Source organism: Podarcis erhardii (genome assembly GCF_964252035.2).
Source record: "Podarcis erhardii genome assembly, chromosome: 4".
NCBI classification, from domain to species: Eukaryota; Metazoa; Chordata; class Lepidosauria; order Squamata; family Lacertidae; genus Podarcis; species Podarcis erhardii.
Genome location: NC_138508.1, coordinates 27,740,485 through 27,761,458, shown reverse-complemented (window position 1 = coordinate 27,761,458; position 20,974 = coordinate 27,740,485). Strand labels below are relative to the sequence as shown.

Here is a 20,974-nt window from a genome sequence, read left to right as displayed (position 1 = left end):
CGAAATTTTACAACAATTTTTAAGATAAATTTTAAATTTTTTCCAGTCCTCTTCCACTGTCTCTCTCCTCTGGTCACGAATTCTGCCGGTCATCTCTGCCAGTCCCATAAATTCAGTCACCTTGGTCTGCCATTCTTCCAGAGTAGGTAGTTCTTTAGTCTTCCAGTACTTTGCCAAAAGAATTCTTGCTGCTGTTGTTGCGTACATAAAAAATGTTCTATCTTTCTTTGGAATCATTTGGCCTACCATGCCCAAGAGAAAAGCCTCCGGTTTCTTTGCAAATGTCCACTTAAGGATTTTCTTAATTTCATTATAGATCATTTCCCAGTAGGCCTTAATCTTCGGGCAGGTCCACCAAAGATGATAAAAAGTTCCTTCGCATTCATTACACTTCCAACAGTTGTTATTGGGCAAATGATATATCTTTGCAAGCTTGACTGGGGTCATGTACCACCTATAGATCATTTTCATTATATTCTCTTTTAAGGCACTACCTGCCGTGAATTTAATACCGGTAAGATGTGTGTTTTAAATTTTTTTTGTTTGGTTTTGTTTAGTTTATTGTGTTAGTGTATTGTTTATATATTGTATTGTTTTCTTTTTTTTCTTCTCTTCTCTTTCTTTTTCTTTGTAGTGTTTAAAAGCAATAAATATTATTTATTTTTTTAAAAAGAAAAGCATTTATGCCACAGCAAAATGGTACAAAATGTTCCAACCGGGTCAGGATTTTTGCTGTATTTTAACTATAAGCATTTTAACTATATTACACATATTTTATTTTATTTGTGCAGGTTGCTGCACAATATTTTACATCAATTTTGTTTTTCTCTGCATGAACTCAAATCAAGATACAGTGGTACCTCGGGATGCGAACGGGATCTGTTCCGGAGCCCCGTTCTCATCCTGAACAGAATGTAAGATGCGACAGCACATATGTGCAAATCGCGTTTCTCCGCTTCTGCGCATGCGCGTGACGTCATTTTGACCGTCTGCGCATGCGCAAGCGGCGAAACCCAGAAGTAGCAAGCTCTGTTACTTCTGGGTCACCACAGAGCGCAACCCGAAAGCGCTCAACCTGAAGTATATTTATGACTGTACTGGGGCTAACATTTAAAACCCTAAATGGCATGGGACTTGAGTACCATCTTCTGTATATCTCCCTGTTCTGGTCATCATCTGACCTACTACTCCAGCTCATCCAACCCCATGGTGCCCAGTGGCTGGCTACCAAGGAGTTTTCTGTTGTAGTAACCATCTTGTGGAATGCATTGCCAACTAAGATTCATCAGGCCCTATGCCAGTCTGCTCCTGAACATATCCTGTTGCCCCTCTTGCTATTTGTTCCTGAAGGTGCATGCCCTTCACTGCAAACAGCAGGGAAGGGCACTATTTTTAGCAGGAAACTGGTGTGAGTCTTCAATCAGGAGTGCAATATATATCAGGTGGGCCACAACTGCTTTTTATTTGAAAAATAAATGGGTGGAGTAGTTTGGTCCTCATCATGTGCTTGTCCTACATCAACAGGTGCTGATAACAAACCTGAATTTGTGATACATCTGCTTTATGTTTGCCTAGAGGGAAACTGTTCTGCTACCTCCTGGTTCATTCGACCTGTCATGAAAAGGTGGGTAAGAATGTGACTTGTTCTATGCTCTCCTAACTTTTTCAGTTTCTGAATATGAGCCTTTTCTTGTTCCTTGTTCAGCATGGACCTGCTTCTTGTGGTGGATGATGTTTCAACTGAAATTTCAGTAGGCTTGGGTCCTCTGCAGTGACCTGTGAAAGAGTTGTAGCAACTCCTGGATCTTTATCACATGGGAAGCCATGGAACTTGAAAGGAAGTAGGGTTGGTGAAGTAGAGTTTTGGGTTGGGAAATTCATCTAAAGATCAGATTAGGGCTTATCCTCTACTGCTGTTCCTTCCCATCTTTAATTCCTTTTGGGAGACGGGGCCTTATCTCTCATTATTAAAACAAGGAAAAGCATTTGGATTTGCTTATGTGATGGGAAAGAAGTAAACTTAAGGCTTTATAGAAATCACATTTTCCCAGCTGTTCCATAATAATAATAATAATGTTTGGGAATTTTGAAAATAGAGAATAGGATCCTTATATAACATTCACATCAATAAAAACGAACCCTGTGGCTTCTTGTTCTTTTCCTCTGAGATATTTGTTATTGTCCAGTATCAAGGACAGGATATGAATCTAAGATGTAGGACCATCAGCCAGTCCTACAATGATGAGAAGGGTTGGCTTTTTTTACATTTTAATAAGAGTTTTTCACGTCTTCAGGAAACACTCCAACCAATGCTTTTAAAACTGGAAAGCTGAATCATTTTTTTAAAAATCCTGATTCAATATGGTTTTGTGGGACTCAAGAGATCTGGGCTGTTTTTGGCTTCGTCACTAACTTCCTGTGATGTTAGCCCAATTGCTTAATTTCCGTGTGCTTTCATTTCCTTCTCTGTAAATTAGGATAATGATGTTTGCTTACCTAGCAGGTGTGTTGTGTGGGAATACATTAACTAATATTTAATAATATATATTGAGAAATCTGCATAAAGACATCCTGCTCATGTGTTGTTATTTGTGTACAATTGTTGTGGCCATGTGTTCTTCAGGGCAGAGAATTATATTTTCAATATATTTGCAATTTTGTAAAATACCACTCTTTCAAGGCCACATCACTGTATTGTTGCAACAATAACAAGTTTATCAATCCTTATATCACTAGAACAAATAGCCATATATGCCACCTCAAGATTACAATATACGTAATTCAGCATGATCATGGCAAATATGCCTGTAATAAAGCATTCAGTGCTGGTATTTGAAGTAAATAACTGTCAATATTGAAGAAATAGCATGCAAATGCAATAATCTAAAATTAGAATAATCAGGAATTTTTGTGAAAATCTGCTGCTCAAGCTTGAGAAAACAGAATTCAGGGTAGGAGTCTTCCAATACTTTTTGCACATAACCTTTTTTTTCTAGGCATGAGACAGGCAAAGTGCGGATGAGACCTTAGTTCAATATCATCCATAGTATCAAGGGTACAAGACATCAGGAAATTCTGCTGAGCAAACCCTACTAAAATGAACAAGAGCTATGCAAAAGCACAGGAAGTGCTTCTAGAATGGATCATTTTGTTCTGAGTGTGTTTTTACGTTGTTGGAAACTGAGCGTAGCTTACACTTGTCATGATGACATGTGATTGGAACAAAGAAAGTATTAGCTACTGAGAGGTCACATCCGATCATCTAATGCCAATAGTATAAAATGCCAAGTACATGTTGCTGTTTTGTTTAGGTAGCTTTGCAAATACAACTAGCTGCTTCCCACTACTCAGGGTGCTTCCAGGCCACCTGTTTATAGAGCATTCATTCTGATTTCTTTGCAAGGAGACTAGACAGAGTTGGCTATTTATTTATCTTTTTAGTTTGTAGGGAGGCTAGATGATGTCATATAGAAGCAAGTGTTCTCATGCTTTCCAGTGCATTTTCCCATCACTTCTCATACTGCAAGCACATTTGGGGAAGCACATTTGTTGTGCAAGCACTCCAAATCAACTATAACTGCATGACCAAAATTTGAATGCAATGCAAATACAGTAATAGCCTGGAAGCACCCTCAAAGTGGTACATGTTCATAGATCATTATAAGCATCTGTTACTATAGCATAGCACATAAAAAAAATATCCATGCTCAAAGATGAGCAAAAAAATAAGAAAACTTTGAACACCCCTTATAGAAGAAATTTTTTCTCCAATTGCTTTTGTATTTATCCTTTATCTTTTCCACATTGCAATAAAATAATGAAGAGGGGGTATATGGAGGAAAGAGTATTTTGGTACACCAAACAAATTTTGTAATTTAAGTTTAGAGATAGCCGACTTCTTAGAATAGCATTTACTGTGCTAGTCCATAAACCTATAACAGATTATAGCTATAATTAGGCAGGGCAGAGGTAGTAACTGTGATTGCAAGCTGCCCATCGTCTACGATCGACATTTAGCTAGTTAAATCTAAGCGTTGCTGTTAGTCGTGTTAGCTGCTCCCGGGGACGCTTCTGAACCGTCTCATGTTGCATGAGTTCGTGAACGAGTTCTTAGAAACCTAAGGCTGCGGTTGCTGCTTGCAAGAGGGGACCCCAGACTCCGCCTACAGAGGATCGTGATGATCTTGTCCTAGCCTCAGAAGCTATTGGGAACTACACGCCTAGGTACGAAGTCACAGAGAGCGATATTGATCTCCGGGATGAAACATCCTGGAGGAGGAAGTTTCCACAAATGCTGATGTAGTTGCATCACTTAGGGGATTGAGGAACCTCGGTCTTTTGAGATAGATAAAAAGAAGTTTTGGTCTCGGATTCAGTTGGGTCGCAGATTGGGCAATCCATGTAGCAGCTCAAGAGGAACGGTTGATAAGATAGGACGGATACCTTCCAGTTTTATGTCGTTTGCGTGCTTTCCGTTTTCCTGCCCTCTAGAACTGCAAAAGATCTACCACGCTGCTTACATAGAATCTCCACTTTTCAAAGCAAGACACAGTAGTCGTTAGGGAGGACCTGCTGACGGGGCATCCTGGAGACACATCTGAATGGCCGCTGTGAGGAGCAAGCTCTTCGGGTCGATTGACTTTTGGTCAGTTCCAAGAGGGCTTTTCTTACGCTTTTAACTAGTTCCCCAAACAAATTTAAACGGGCTTTTTCACCTGGTTCACCCCCCCCCCGCTTCCACTGCGTTGTGCGTCTCGCAATTATTCCTACGTTCAGTATAAAACCTGAACACTTCCAGTTTTGTGGGAATCCAGGGAAGACTATGAAAAAGGACAGTATTTAAAGACGATTTCCAGAAGCATTGTACGAAAAGCCATATCCACTTTCTGCGAAGTCCGCTGCTTAAGAGTGGCGCCCTTCTTGGACGGAACTGCCAATAAATCCCTGCGATTTTCTATCAACCCACCCGCCCGGCGGGATCAGTTTGGCACAGCAAGTACAACCAGGGTGCTTAACACCTCCCCCCCCCCCCCCCGCGCAATGGAATCCGATCTGGAGTGGAGCGTGCCAGAGACGAGAAGTCGTGCTCCTCGTTCCCCTTCAGAAATCTGCCGGCCAATCTTAACTATCTCACCCCAGGCAGGAAGCGGGGTCGGCCGAAGGTATTGCTGTAATGGGGGGGGGGGGAGACGGACGGGGGGGCAAGTGACGTGGGGGTGGAGGCGTGATTGGGAAGGAGGATGTGGGCTGGGGAGGTTATAAAAGGGCCGAGCCCGGCAAGCTGAGCGCCCTTCGGATACTACCTTTTGCTTTCGATCCGCTCCGTCTGCGGAGGAGGGAAGGGGAGAGCGAGAGGAGGGAAAGCTCCTATTCCGCGGCGCCGGGGTTTGCCGGACCTTGGGCGAGAGAGGGAGCAGGACTCACTTCGGAGCAGTTAGTTTCCTCCTTGCAGCGATTGGCGTGCTTCGGATGGGCGGCATGTTTGGTTGGGGGCTTTCTGGAGCCGTGCTGGGCGGACTGCTGAACTGCTGGCTCCTTCTGGCAGGTAAGTGCTGCTGGCGGCGGACCGGCAAGTCCTTCTCTTCCCTGCGCGCACGGGCGCCGCTCCATCCTTTACGCCTTTCTGGATCCTGCGGACGGGGATCTGAGAGGAATCGGGCTTTAGGACAACGCACAAGAGAAAGGGGCCCTCGGGGTCTGCCAGGATCCAGCCAGCGTGTCCCTGTTCCGGCTCCCTCCAAGGCTGGGGTAGCGCAGCGCGCGGGCGCGCTTACCTTGCGGCACCTTGCGCTCGCTTCTCTAAAATGCGCTCGGTTTTTAAGCGACGGGTCATCATTGCCATCGCAGAAACAAGAGCGGGGCGTTGGAAGCCTGTCAGGAAGGGCATCCTGCTTCATCTGAACAAGGGCTTTCCCCCAGAACCAGCTTCTTGGATTTTGATTGTCAGGCCAGGCTGCTCCGCATTTGCCGCTGCCGCCGCCTAGTTGTAATCTGGAAAAAGTAATCGCTTCCAAAATTGGCCACGCGGAATGGGGTCGGAATGAACGCTCCATCCCTCTGGGATCAGGTCAGCCTCTCGGCACCGAGGCTTCTCCAGGAAGGTTCCTATGGGCTTTCCCCAACCGCACCATTGGTATGGGGATGCGCGTTCCACCCCTTCCCAGTGGGCGAGCGGCCCTTCCATATACCCCTCTCTGCAACCAGCTGCTTGGGCTTTCCACGTGGATTTTTCGAAGGGTGCTCCCTTCTTAAAGAAATTAATAGCCCTCTCCAGTATTCCACTAGTGCATGCCCACCCCTCCCTTCTCTCCCTCTTAATGTGATATAGTAGGAGCAGCTTGTAACTTCTGCTCTGATGCTCCCAGCCTTGCACTGCGGCTGGGAAAAGAATTCGCATTCTGACCATCCGCCTTTCAAAGACGCGGAGGTAAAATGCCTGGTGTGGCACCAAGTCCGAGAGCTTCTTATTGGTAGGAAAATGCCAGGTGAACAAAACAAAGCAGAACTGGCTGGGAGTCTGAAGAATCCAAAGCTCTTTCCGTAGAAAGTGACATTCGTTTTCTTTCCTGACATGGGCTGGGATGCTGGAAGCTAAGGGTCGGCGCCATCCAGGCATGGGCTGTTGTCTATAAAAAAGGAGTACCAGGGCTGGAATTTTATGCACGCAGGAGTTTCTGCATGTATGTGATTGTCATGGGACTTGACGCTGAATTAAAAGGTTGATGAGTTTTTTCCTCTTCTGTGCCAACCCAGCGAAGTGTTTCCTTAATTCTAAGCCTAGTGTCTTGAAGGGAGGAACTGTCCTGGGTGCTCTAGTCTAAAGGATTAACTTCCGGTTAACCTATACATTAAAGCTATCTTCATTTTAAAGTACTTAACAATTGCATTTTGCAGTTATGTGGAGATTGGCGATGTGGCTGAGAAACTGACCTGCGGAATCTCATCATCACTGATTTGGTTTGGATTAGAAATATGCTGCTGACAGCACCGCTTTCCTTTTAAGTTTAAACTTGGAAATCAGGCTGCTTTGTTGGGAGCAGGGAGCACTGACATCAGAGCGGTTTTCTTACAAATAAAGCGATTAGGAGAGTGGTAGCATTTATATGGTATTTTTCGGTATTCAGATATGCAACCCAGTTCAACAGAAGTATTTCACTGGTTGAAATGGAGCTTGCTTCCAAGAAACTGGGATAAAGTCTACTGTCATGTGCACACTTATCTGAGAGCCAGTGCAATAGTAAGTGTGTTTTCACAAGTGACATATTTGTGTGTGTTTGCGCGCGCACACACAGTTAAATTGTGTCTTCAGTTCTTTTGCTTCAATAAAACTTACATTGGCTAGGATGTACATTGAATTGAAAAAACTCACTTCTGATTTGTATCTGGCATGGGCAAAATTCACATTGGCATAAATAGTGTAAGAAAAGATCAAAGATGCTACTTAATGTCATATACGAAAATGGCTGTAGTTTGGAGCATGTTGCTGGTGAAGGCTATTAATGTGGGAAAGGAATCAGATCATTTTAAACAGGATGTAGGATCTATGTATGCGTTAGAGGTGTTGGAAACACAAATAAGTATCACTTACGAAAACTGTCCTTAGTCTCATATCTAGTGAACATTTCTTCTGCTTGATTTTTATCCAATAAGCCGCTTGTGGCTCCTTAATATGCTTGTGACAGTTAATGGGTGGATGATCATACACAGTGCTATTCTATGTTTGATTGACAAAAGTTGCTGAAATCCATATATATATATATATATATATATGCTAAAATGATTCAGTGTTATAGAAGCAAAGAGTGAACAGAACATAAATCAGGCACCACACTTAAGTCTGTAGTGTCCTGCATTGTTGAGATTATTATTAGCAAGCAAAATCTTAATATGTGATAAATAAGTGTTTAAGAACACATGAACCTACTGGATCAGGCCAATGACCTGTCTAGTCCTGCACCCCATTCACACAGTGGGCAAACAGTTGCACTCAGATCTTGCTTTCAGACTTTCCATAGGCAATAGCACTCACCCCACTTGGGATTCCTAGCATTCAAAGGCATACTGCCTCCGACAGAGGAAGCAGAACATAACCATTGTGACTAGTGGCCATTAGAAATATGGATATTCAGTTTTATCAAGAAGATGCAATTGGTTGTGAACTGAATATATATTTAGTGGCCAATCCAGACTTGCTGCCAGGCATTGTGTTTAGAGGCAACGTATAACAACATGCACAGTTGCTAATGGTGAGCATATTTGTGAGCATCACACTAAGTTGTCCATAAGAACTTGTATTGAGTTTCCTTTCTTGGATCCAAACTGCAGAGAGACATTGGAGCAGATTTATAGAAGTTCAGAAGGTTTTCTGTGGGTTGCACAATTCTAAGAACAATCGAAATAAAGCGATAGAACTTACATTCAGGACAATGTACTGAGTGTTTCCAAGAGTTAAACCAGTTTAGGAAGACGATTTGGGTTAAACAGGATTTAGGCTGCAATTATCTGTACATTTCCTTAGAACAAGTTCCAGTGGACTTACAGTGGTACCTCGGGTTACAGACGCTTCAGGTTACAGCCTCCGCTAACCCAGAAATAGTACCTCGGGTTAAGAACTTTGCTTCAGGATGAGAACAGAAATCGTGTGGTGGCAGCAACAGGAGGCCCCATTAAGCTAAACTGGTCCCTCAGGTTAAGAACAGTTTCAGGTTAAGTAAGAACGGACCTCTAGAACGAATTAAGTTCTTAACCTGAGGTACCACTGTATTTCCAACATTATATAGGGTTGGCACTGATACACTTTTTCAGATTTCCCAATCTTGTCCTTAGTGTCATCAAGTGTTATTTGAAAAACTTCTTTTTTCAAGTACCAGGCTTGTTTTTTCCTATGTATTTCAAGTATCTGAGTACTCTTATTTATGTTGCAGCTCCTCTCCATAGCATTAGTCAGGGCATCTCAAGTGGAAGTTTGTGTTCAACAACCAATGTGGATTCCTGTGCTAGGCAAGCAGATCAGAGATGGAGATTTTGTCATTTGCTGCTAAATAGAAGAGTAAATCTGCCTAACACAATGGAAGGGTAGATTGCTTGGGGTTGCTCTACTGTCCCTTAAAATGAATATTTATGTAGCATCCTCATTTATGTAGTAATAAAGTCAGATTAATTTGGAGGAATAGAAGAGGGTGGGGGATCTAGAGAAGCAAAGGTCACAAAGATATAAGAGCAGTAATATCATCAGGGCAGGACTTTGGGGCAGAAGTCCGGGGCTCTCTTAGCAAAATGAGCAGGCTGGTTTACTACATGTAGAAGTTTACTACTTGAGAGGCAAGTACACAGTACACAGACCATGTAAGCACCATTGTATGAGAACAAAATATTGGGGGAAATAAGACCAGTTTATGCTGGATCTGGAAGTGTGCATAGGAGTCAGTGTAACACTCAAATATCCTTTCCATGGTACTCCTACACTTGGAAGACTTTTCTGTAATTGCAGTAGCTAGGAAATGCAATAAGCAGGCCAAAGGACATAAAACTGGTACTCATAAGTGTTCAGTTTACTTTAGAATTTTAATTAGTGGCAAGATCTGGGGTTTGTATTTGTACACTTTCTTGAATGACAGCAAATTCTCAACAGCAAATAGCTTCCTGTGGCACTGCATGCTATAAAGACCAGCAGCTGCTGGTGATGAGGCAGAAGTATCTGTGACCTTTCAAAACCATCCTTGACTGTTTTGCACATTTTATGTGAGGTGCTGGATACTACACATTTGCTCATATTGATTAATGTATTTATGGACAGACTATGGTAGCAAAGGAAGTAAGTGAGACTGAAGGAGCTGAGGGTATAAAAGCACAACTAAGGCTTCAGTTGACAGACCTTATCTTCAGAGTACAATGAAAAGGTTTGTTTCTTTAAACTAAGGAAATATAGAGAAGACCAGAAATATTCCTACAAATAATATTTTTAAGAATTGTGGAGGTTTTGTCACTTCCTCTATAGAAAGTCAGACAATGGTGAGTGTATTTTCCCCACAGAATTCAATGGGGTTGACTGTCATTTCCTCTTCCTTCTTTCTTTGAGGGTGCATGTGTCTAGGGATCTCTGTGTCACTTGAGAATTCACATTACTTTGTCAATCAAGTGCTTCAGCTCAGTGGTAGAGCATTTGCTTTCCATGCGGAAGGTTCCATGTCTGATTCCCAGCATCTCCACACAGAGCTGGGAATGCCTACTCTCAGAAATCTAGAAAACTTCTGCCAGTCAGTGTATATCAGGGACTCCCAAGCCATAGACTGTGGACTACCAATGGACCACAAACTTCATTCAAGTGGTCTGCATCATGTCTGTAAAAATACAATTTAAAATCATTCATGATCTAGTACAGTGCCTTACAATTGCTACAGCAGGGCAAAAAATCAGAAACGTTCAAGTGATCCATGGGAGAGAGAAAAAGTTTGGGAACCACTGACAGTACTGAGTTATTTGTACCAATAAAGCAGCCTCCTTAAGCTTCCTATATTTTTAATAATTCCTAGGATTCTTTGGGGGAAGTGAAGCCATGCCAATTGAAGTGATATAAATTTGACAGAGTTATAGTGTAATTATGCCCTATGTTTTCATGGAGCCATTTCTCAGCTGTTGCTTGAACTGCACTCAGATGAGCTTAACAGAATAATCCATAAAATAGGAAGCCAGCATAATTTACGTCAGGGTAAGTACTGCCAGTGCAATTTACCCCTATTCCAAACTCCCATTTTGCCAATATAACTTTTGCTGGGTTGCTAGATCACATGACTGAGCTGAAAGGAGTTTGGAATTGGGTATATCTCCTCCTGCCCTATCACATCCCCACCACACACCCCAGAACATCCCCTTTGAAATATACTCGGAGTCGAGTGAGACGCTGCTGTCGGTTGCCATTCTGAGCTCCTTGGGGCCCGGAGCTGAAGCCTGGATACACGGTGCGAGGCAGCGGTGCGGCAGGTGGCAGTGTTGTGGTGCTGTGTGTGGCGGTCAGCTCAGCGGGATCCCATCCTTGTCGCCAGTGAAATATACTCGGAGTCGAAAGTGGATTTCATGCTCTTTATTCAGCTCATAGTGGTGAGGAGGAATGGAAGTTCCCCCAGAATGTCTGCTTTATATACATTAATTACAGAATGGGCCCCACGTGATTGGCTGCTTCCGGGATTCACCTGTAGGCCAATCAGGTTACGGATTCACTTCCACCTGGAGCTGGATTGCGTGGCTCCTGTGGACCAATCAGACTGCTGCATTCTGGACCCTATTGTTCTAGGACCAATCAGACTGCTGCCTTTTGGATCCTATTCAACTCAGTACGTAACACCTTTTATGGGACTTACCCTGCCTCAGCTGAGTTGTGATGGAAGATTTACACAGTATATCTGTGGCTGAGCTGGGACGAAAGACTTCAGCTGAAGATTCCAAACCTCCAACTGATTTTGAATTTTGGATTTCTCCTTAAAAGGAAGCACTGTGCCAGATTATAGACTATACGTGCATCATTTCTATTATTATTTATATACAGCCTGTTGGCATATTAATAATAAATAAACAATAAAAGCATAATAAACCAGTTAAAACAATGTAAAATAGCAAAATGACAAAATACTTGCCCATCACTTTGGATATGTGTTTATGAGCTGCATTCATACCATCACCACAAACACAGTTCCCCAGCATTGTAATCTCACTCCTGAGATTGTAATCTCACTCATGAGGTGACTGCCTTGGGTGACAGGATCCACAGGAGCAGCAGATCCCAGTGCAGATTTTTATTGCCCCTTTGTTCCTGTTGTCAATCTTCACTCTTCCCTAGTGAGGAAAGGGGAGCCATTTTGTGGCTCATCTAAGGTGCCAAAGTGTTTTGGGCTGGCTCTGATTTAATCAACAGATTTTTTTCAAATCATCTGCAGAACTTCATATGATTAATCGATTGCATTTTATTTAACCAGGTTGCAGTCCTGCCATCCACCTCTCCCCTTTCTCTCCAAGCTTCGCTGGGTGAGCTTACCATTCAGCAAAAGCAAATCACAGCAGCTAAGAATGCAACTAACTGCATAATATTAAGCCATTCAGTGGGATGTTTATTACCTTTTGAGCATTCCTGTATACACCCACTGACTTCTGTATACTAGTTCTCATCCTGATACTTAAAATAAATGAGCCTTGTTGCGAGAAAAAAACTTAGAATGGTGGAAATTAGAGATTCCTATTAAGAAATGTTGATCACCCTCCTACCTGTGTAAGAAGCATTTCTTAATGTATACAATATATACTCCAGTAGCGCTGGTTTGATTGAATTGCTCACTTTGGCTAGCAGGTAATCGTAAAAAAATAATGTAAGGCATGTTTAATGAGCCTTAAAAACTTCGTGGAAATGATTTGTAATAGAGATCTTCATTGCCCACTGAATAAATGTTCATTAGGTTTTAAGCTCTGTGTCTACTGCAGTTTGAAAAGATAAATACATTATTCTTATTAATGACTTCAGTAAAGGTTACTCAGTGTATTAATGGGGTGTCTGTTCTAAATGGTTTTAAAAAATTGACCTGGGCTTCCCTATGGAGATATGAATAGTTGCCTGAGGCAGTAACATGGTGCATCAATTAAGTGAAGATCCAGAAGTCTGTGGCTTCAATATAGTTATGTACCCATCTTTTCAGATTATTAAGAAATAAGCAAAATATGGTAATCCTCCTAGGTAGAAATGAGTTGTTGTTTGTTGTGTGGTTACAGTGTGAATTCTAAGCACACCAAGAAACTTTTAACTGCCACAAGACACTGGTCTTTTTGTAGGTCCAACCACGAGGCAAGCTAAGCAGTGGTGCAGTTGTGTGATTTTAAACTTTGTATGTCATTTAGGAAGCCTATTTATATGGTAATGTGTATAACTTTACTTACTTCAAAAGGTGTTAAACCAGCCTTGTGGCATTTGGGGGCCCTCCTGAGTAGGGTCCTAGACCTCTGCCCCCAAGTTTTGTTCTGATGGCACCACTGAAGCTGGGAGTTATTCATTCTTTGGAAACCGTCTACCAACCTGGGGAAACGGGATGGTAGTGCTTTGTTTACAATGCTTTGTTTACTACATGGTTGGAGACTACAATCTACAGCCTTTTCTCCTAGTTGGTACTAAGTTTTGATCATACTGTACTTGTTAGTCCCTTCCCACCTATTGTCTATGTCAGTGAATTGTGATAGAATAAATCAATGCTACAAAGCCCCTTCCCCTAGTTTCCCAATGATAATGAGTGGATAGCTTCAGTGAAAGATCATGATCACTAATTAATGCAGATATAAAATACAGTATATTTGAGTGTTGACTCTGTATAAGTGTAAGGGGTGGGGAAGCAGCTACAGCTCTCTGAAGTGTTTCAGGCTGAATTCAACCTCTAATGTGTTGAGAACGCTTGTATATGTTTTAAAGTCAATTCTGTATTAATTAAGAATGAATCAAAGCCCATTTTAAGGGCTTTCTTGAATTGATATATTGTAGCAAAATTCATCACAATCAGCCAGCAGGTGTATTTATTTCCAAATTTACTTTTTAGCTACTGTTACTGAACAGTAACTAAAAGGAAGCAACTACTTAATAAGCAACTACTTAAGCAACTACTTAACTTTTATTAGGTTTTATTTTAACATCCATGTTCAGACTAAAGTGTGTGAATTCAAGCTATTATTCTGACTCTGCTGCCAGGTCAGGTGCACACAGCTGCCCCTTGCTACTGTATGGAAGTAAGCTTTATTGAACAGGCTTCAGGTGTAAATAATTTAAAATATGTGTGGCTATATCTTTCTGTGTCTGTGTATACAGGTGTTTGACTCTGTTTTTAAAGGACATGGGCACCTCCAGACTTTCAGTGTTTGGGGATGGGATTCAGTCATGCTGATTCAGGTTGTGCAGTTAAAGTTGATTTGATTTTCTTGTGCAACAAACTCGCTTCTCAGACCTTTTGTGATAAGGAAAGTGATGGGGAAATACCTCTGAATGTGTGGGATAACAATTGCAACATTGTATAATTTTCCTCCCAACAAATCCAAGTGAATGCTCAGTAAACAAATGGCCTTGTTTAACCTCCCTGCAAACTTGGGCAAACAAATCAGAATGAATGATCAATAAAGAAGTTATCTGGAAGTGACCATGGTGGTAGTAATGTGTATGTCAAATTTCAAAGGATCTTGCTCTAGTTAGTCAAAGATGTAAAAGTAACTTTAAAATGCCTTGACCCATTGGATGGGGAAAATCAATGGCACTTAGCCATTGGTGTGTGCTGCTCCATGCAAAAGAGATCTGCCAAGGAAAAACTATTTAGCCTTGGCTGAATAATTAACTCACATTCAGATACCTGGGAAGATTGTGCTATGGCTCACAAACACAATTTACAGAAAGGCACCTCCCCTTTTAGAAGCTGCTTTGCCTTCATTACACAGGAACCCAAATCTGCTATTTATCTAAAGCACACACAGTTCCATTGGCCCTTCTTTCCTGTCATATTTTCTTTTAATCACAACAACAACAACATTAAATTAAATTAAAATTTAAATTAAATTAAAAAGTGAACACTTTTGTCAACACTGTGGCAAAATTATGCCGGACAGCTTTAAACACATGTCAGGATATTGTACTATTGTTAATCGTTTACAGAAGTTTTATAGGAAGTGATTTATAAATGGAATAAATTAAATAAATAAAAATATTCAAATGAGCATTTGCCTTGTTCGTTTGCTATATTCCACCCACACTCTGTGCTCTTTTTCCAGCCCCATCTCTCTGGCACTTCCATATCATTCTCAGGTCCTTCTCACTGTCAAGCATACAACTCCCCCTTCCTCCTTCTTACACACCCAACTTCATATCACCTTTGCCTGCTTCTATTCCTGTCCTAAAGACTGTACCCTAAGCCCTTCTCCTCTCACACACTTTTACACACAATCTCCTTCCTTATCAGTGGCAGACCTTGGGATCTCAAAATTTGCCCCCCCCCCCAGCTCTTGGCTTCCGTTCTACATCATAGTTGTGTCAGCTCCTGTGTCTCCCCAAGGCTTTGCACCCAGTGCAACCGAACAGGTCATGTTCCCCTAAATCTGCCTCTGTCGTAATGCTGGTACATCTGCATTGCAAACCATAGCGGCTGTGCTCAATCAGCTTAACTGGATATAGTTGTGCTCCTACCGTACTGCAACTTGAGCTCAGCCTGCAAGGGGGAGAATCACTTGCAGAAGGCACGGATTCAGTCTTCTGATTTTGCCTTAGGACTTTGCCTTAGGACTTAGTTGCTGTTGTGAAACCGAGAAGGGGTTTCTCCAGAGGAGCTTTGTAATACTGTAGTCTCAAACCCAGTGCTGCCAGCCTGATATTGGCCAGCTAGATGCTCTCCCTCTTGTGGACTGTATTGCATATCATCCAGTTGCTTTAGAAGCCGGGGGGTGGGGGGTGGAGGAACTTGCAACCCAGCCTTTACGCTCCTGGAACACGTGGCTAAGGAATAAATTAAATGGGATTAAAGTGCTTTAGAGAAGTGCTTAAGAGTTATTTGTCAACAATGGCATTATATTTCTATTCTCCTGTGGTCGTGCTGAAGAAGAAAAGAAGAGAGGAATAGCTTGATCCTGACGCTTGAACATAGCTAAGCTATGGTTTAGCTTTCCTTGCCAACCAGGTCTAAGAATGATTAGTGAGCAGAAGGGGAAGCATCTTTTGTACTCAACATGTTATCTTATTGCTTTTCTCTTTTCCATGTCCCATCCCTACCCTGCTCCGTTCCAACCCTTCTGCTGCTTCTCTTGATACCTCACTGATTCTGCCTTCATAGGAAGATTAACCCCATTACCTATTGTTTGAGAGTGATAGGCTGTTCTTGGGTGAATTCCTGCAGTCATTATTGACGCAAACATTCAGGTTAAACCATAAGCAGCCTGATTATAAGCTGTGTAAAATTAATCTAAACACTGTATTGATTGTAGTGGACATCAAGCCCTACACTGAATAACTTAAGGATTTTGTCCCATGTGCATTTCAGTCTGACATATTCTTCAAAGCTGTCTTAACATCTGAGAGTTTCACGACTTTATTTTTTTTCATGTCTCATAAAATAAAAATGTATATCTGCTGCATACTGAATGAGTAACTTTGCAAGTTACTATACATAATAAATTAGTTTGATTATCATGTGGATTTATAAATCTGAATGTAGAATATAATGAAATAATGAATGTTGAGTTAGTATGACTGACAAGTTTGCTCCACAAGCTCCCTCTTAAAAAGAAAGTTGCTTAAGAGAGCACTTAAAAGTATTGTCAATAATGGCATTGTATTTACCAGAGTGAATATAGATATAGATACATAGTGTATGGGGTGTTAGAGGAGGGTAGAGCCTCTGGTGCGGGACACAAGTTCCTTCGAGGGTACTTTGTCCCCCTGTCCCCACCTTGCATTTACTTCTCACTTCTAGGTCCTAGTTCTCACCTGTGGCTGCTTGAGGTATTGTGCCTGAATGAATGTTTATGTTTTGACATTAATCTGCATAGTATTATCTCATGAACCATGTACACCACCTTAGACCCTTGGAAGATAAAGGTGGTATATTTTTGTTATGAAGAAATAAATAAATTCTAGGTGAACAGAGATGGTCATTACCATGCCAAAAAATTGTAAATTTACTGAAATATAGATTACAGTTAACAGTAATCTGTAACATTTGACCACATAATGAGGCAGATTTTGCCACATCCTTTCAACTGATCAGAACAATAGAATATCAGGTGAATATACAATATAGCTAATCAGGTGGCTGATTGCTACTAATTTGCAGGTCCAGATCCATTGTGCCTGCAGTTTACTTTTACAAAGTCATTCAAGCAATTGCATGTATGGCATCCCAGCTAATTTGGCTCTGTGTGAAAACACTTAAGCCCTTTTAGATAAAAACATATTGATTTGAATAGATACAAAGCCCATCAGTTTTTCCACCAGTTTTAATAATCTGGATTTTCCTTGTTTTCTAGGCTCTAGTTTGGGGTCCAGTTGGAAAGGTCCAAAGCTAAATATAACAGGAACACAGCATGTCATACAAGAAGGAGATACTTTAAGCATCATGTGCAGGTAATCATCCAGGGTGCACCTTTTATGAATTTGGTCTGTGGTTAATAGGTTTTCTTTCTAGTTTGTTTTTCTAGTTGGTTGCAAGAAGGAATTATTGTTGGAAGAAATATGGAAAGCTTCCTTATACCGAGTCAGACTCATTGGTCTATTTAGCTCAGTATTGTCTGCACCAGGCATGATCCCTAGCTAATGGGGCCAGTGGACAGAGATGATGGGAATTGTAGTCCCAGAACATCTGGAGGGCTGAGTTTGCCTATGCCTGGCTCTGCACTGATTTTCAGTGGTTCTTTTCAAATTGAATGGGGGACTGAGTGTTGAGATTCCTGTATTGCAGGGAGTTGGACTAAATGACCCTCAGAGACTTTTCCAACTGTACAATTCTATGATTCCAAGATTTCCAACAGAGGCCTCTCCCAGTCTTAGCTGGAGATGCTGGGGATTGAACCTGGCGTCTTCTGCATGGAAAGCGGCTATTTAATAGTTCTTCATTTTCTTTTGTTTTTATTTATGATGTCGCTTTTAGAAAACAATATTAAGGGGAGCACCAGAAATTACTAGGTGCCATATGATTAAGGCTTGGGAATTGGTGCCATATAGTGGTAGCCAAACATAATTGTTTTGTTTGTTTATGCTTTTGCTTTCTTATCTGCATTTGCAGTGGGGAAGTGGCTCATTCATGGTCTCTGCCTGAAAGTCTAAGCAAGGACAGCGAACGACTGAATATAATTCCATATAGTTGTGGAAGGAACAGCAAACAGTTCTGTAGTAGCCTGACTTTGAACAAAGCTCAAGCAAGTGACACAGGATATTATAGCTGCAAGTATACATCTTCAAGTGCGGTGAAGAAGAAGACAGTATCAACAATATATGTATTTATTAATGGTAAGATCCCAATTATCTTTTCCTTCTTATTAAAAAAAATACTTCTCTGAAATGTTAAATTTGCATTATTACTTAAGCAAAGGGATCTACATCTAAATGAGCATGTTATCATCAATGGAACATCTGGGTACATTGAAACCACTTGGGGTTGTTGTGTTGCAATGTGTTTGAAGTTGTGGGGCCAAAACAGACATGAACCAGGAGATTTATAATCGGATTTCCAGCCTTTTCTGGTTTTATTTGCTTTTTGAACGGGTGGTTGACCTGTGGGCTGCCCAACAAAAAGTTTTTTTGTGACCCACAAAGACTCTCTTTCTATTTCTATGTATATTCACTGATCCAATGGGTCCTCCACTGTCATGCCTTGATGCCTCAGCCTTTTGTGTACTACACAATTTTTTACCAATTTTAAATAAAGGGGGTTGGGAATTGGACACTCCTGTGGGCCCTGTGGTGTGATCCTATGATATGCTGTGATTTTTATTCCCCTCTGCCCACCCCTATTTCTCCTTTTCAAAATAAAATTTGCCATGCCTACTTTACACCTTCACCACACCCACTTATACATTTTGTTTATACCCACTTTGACATGTGACTGTTGGAGAGTTAGCCATGGATCAGTGTAGTGCTTGGCCTGCAAAAGGTTAGCCACCCCTGTTCTAGAACAGACTTGAAATGAATGTGTATGTGTGGGTGAAAGGGTTCTATATCATCTTCCACAATGCCACTGCCCCCAGACCAAGTTGGATCCCCTTCAGATGTTTCCAGATTTGAAAAAGGCATTGGAAGATTCAGTCACAGATCTCCTATGTCAAATGTAGTTTGGCTACCATGGGAATGCAATTCAAAATGGAAAATAGAGTTAACATTTTATCTACCAGCCTAAGAAAAAACAAAGAACAGGAAAGACTTGGGGCATGTGGAATTTTGCATGCTTTATCGGAAAGGAAGCGGACCAGAAATGTGTCTATTAAATGATTAGAATATGGCATGAACCATATCTTACAGTATCAAATATATATATTGAGTAATATCCTTATTGTTGCTAGGTGTGTGCGTTTTTAGGCAAAAGGTGTGAAATGCCACCCCATTGCCAGAAAAAGCACTGGAATGTCAAAGAACAATGTAATTGACTTTTAGGAAATTAATTTTTTACTATCAGGTTAGTGCTTGAGTCACATCCATTAACCTGTTATAGTGCTTGGCCACAATCCTGATTATTGTGACTGCTTGGTTTTCCTACTGTCACCAGTGGGAAAGAGAAATATGTGATCTTTCACAGGGTGCTTAAGAGGGTGTTCATGTATTTCTCTTTCCATGGATGATAGCGTACCATTTAAGAATCATGGATGTTGGCTACATTTCATAAATTAACTTGCATATTTCTCTCATACATATTTTGGGGGTGTCCTCTCCCCCAGCATCTTAATAAAAATGAATATTAATATTTGATTAATGAGTAACATAAAATAAAGATTATTGACTGCCTACAGCATGCCCATCTGATTAATAAAGACTTTAAAACGGAATATTAATTTTGCACCTTTCATGTGAACCAAATCCACTTTGAAATCTTTGTTATAAAAGTTTGCATGGCCTGAGGACACAGCTGTATTTTACAAGCAGTTTTACAATTAGAAATAATGAGACAAGACTCCAGATAAATGGGTTTCAACTAGGGCCACATTTCATTTCATTCATTTCATTATGGTGGCTTGAAACTAACTTTTAAAGGCTAGGTTTAGGATACTAAATCTTAACTCATAGGATTACTTGAATTGGGTGAGCCACCTTTCCTCAGTGGGAGGGGCATAAGTAGTCATTACCCTTTTCCTTGAATCGCACCCATTCAGGTGAATAGGTCGGCCTTCCTGAGCCCCCTCTTCCTCGTGTCCCACAACTCTGGTAAGGTAAGGCAGGTTAGCCTCAAAGGTGCACTGTATCCTGCACACAAGTTCAACAGTCATCCTGTGAATGGCAAGGCTCAGGAAAGCCAATCATCCTCAAAGTGCCAAAGGATACTTATCTAAACTCATCTGTACTTGTTCAGTTTACCACACTTCCCTTTCAAAATATCACAGACTTAGCTTAATTAATGCCATAGATGCACTTAACCACATCCCTCCCTCTTGCATACAGTACAATAACTGTTTACCTTAATATATATAAAATAAAACTCTTTAGTTAATATTATATAGGAGGCAGAGTTCTTAATTGTAACATCCAAGTTCGAACATTGAGAATTTCCTCTCTTTTCTATACAAGTTTGAGTTCTATCTTCTTCTAAATGAAATAATTTACCCCTGGGGTTAATATATTATATCCCTTATAGCCATGTTTTAAGATGGAAAGGAAAGTGAAATTAAATAAAGGTTATGAAAAGCCTTCAGACAAATAATTAAGAAGATGCTGTCCTAGAAAATGTGATGCATATTCCTTTTAATCAAAGGTAGGAAAACATTTGGAAGGCTTTAGGCTGCAAACAGGGCCCTGGGCTCACAACAAGAGTGGAACTCCCTAATGATGTAAAGAAGAGTGCTGAATTGGCTGATATACCTGAAAGTTTATGATAGGGACTATGACAATCCTCTGCCTAGAGCCTGAAAATCTAATAGTTACTTAATTGGAAGATCTATTATCCATCAAAATGCTCCCTATCTTACTTTCTTTTTATCTCCAGTTTCTTACAGTTCAGTTTTTTGCCTCTTTGCTCCTTCTCCTACCACTGATTTAGTGAACAACATATACTAATTTACTCATAGAATCATAGAATCATAGAATCATAGAGTTGGAAGAGACCACAAGGGCCATCGAGTCCAACCCCCTGCCAAGCAGGAAACACCATCAGAGCACTCCTGACATATGGTTGTCAAGCCTCTGCTTAAAGACCTCCAAAGAAGGAGACTCCACCACACTCCTTGGCAGCAAATTCCACTGTCGAACAGCTCTTACTGTCAGGAAGTTCTTCCTAAT

The 20,974-nt window shown here is 41.1% G+C and overlaps 1 protein-coding gene across 7 annotated transcripts in view; it reads left to right on the top strand.

Moving 5' to 3' along the window:
• The window catches only part of FLT1 (fms related receptor tyrosine kinase 1), a 141,615-nt gene that overhangs the window by 24,858 nt on the left and 95,783 nt on the right, over positions 1-20,974 (top strand). For 2 of the 7 annotated variants that reach the window (XM_081860106.1, XM_081860103.1), the window contains 3 exons: positions 1,525-1,624; positions 17,023-17,119; positions 17,778-18,001. In XM_081860106.1, coding sequence (XP_081716232.1) covers positions 17,112-17,119; positions 17,778-18,001 — 232 coding nt within the window. In that variant the 5' untranslated portion in view covers positions 1,525-1,624; positions 17,023-17,111. Of the gene's footprint in view, positions 1-1,524; positions 1,625-5,139; positions 5,163-5,280; positions 5,546-17,022; positions 17,120-17,777; positions 18,002-20,974 lie in introns of those variants that run through there. The other 5 variants (XM_081860108.1, XM_081860107.1, XM_081860105.1 and 2 more) reach the window with 4 other exon arrangements.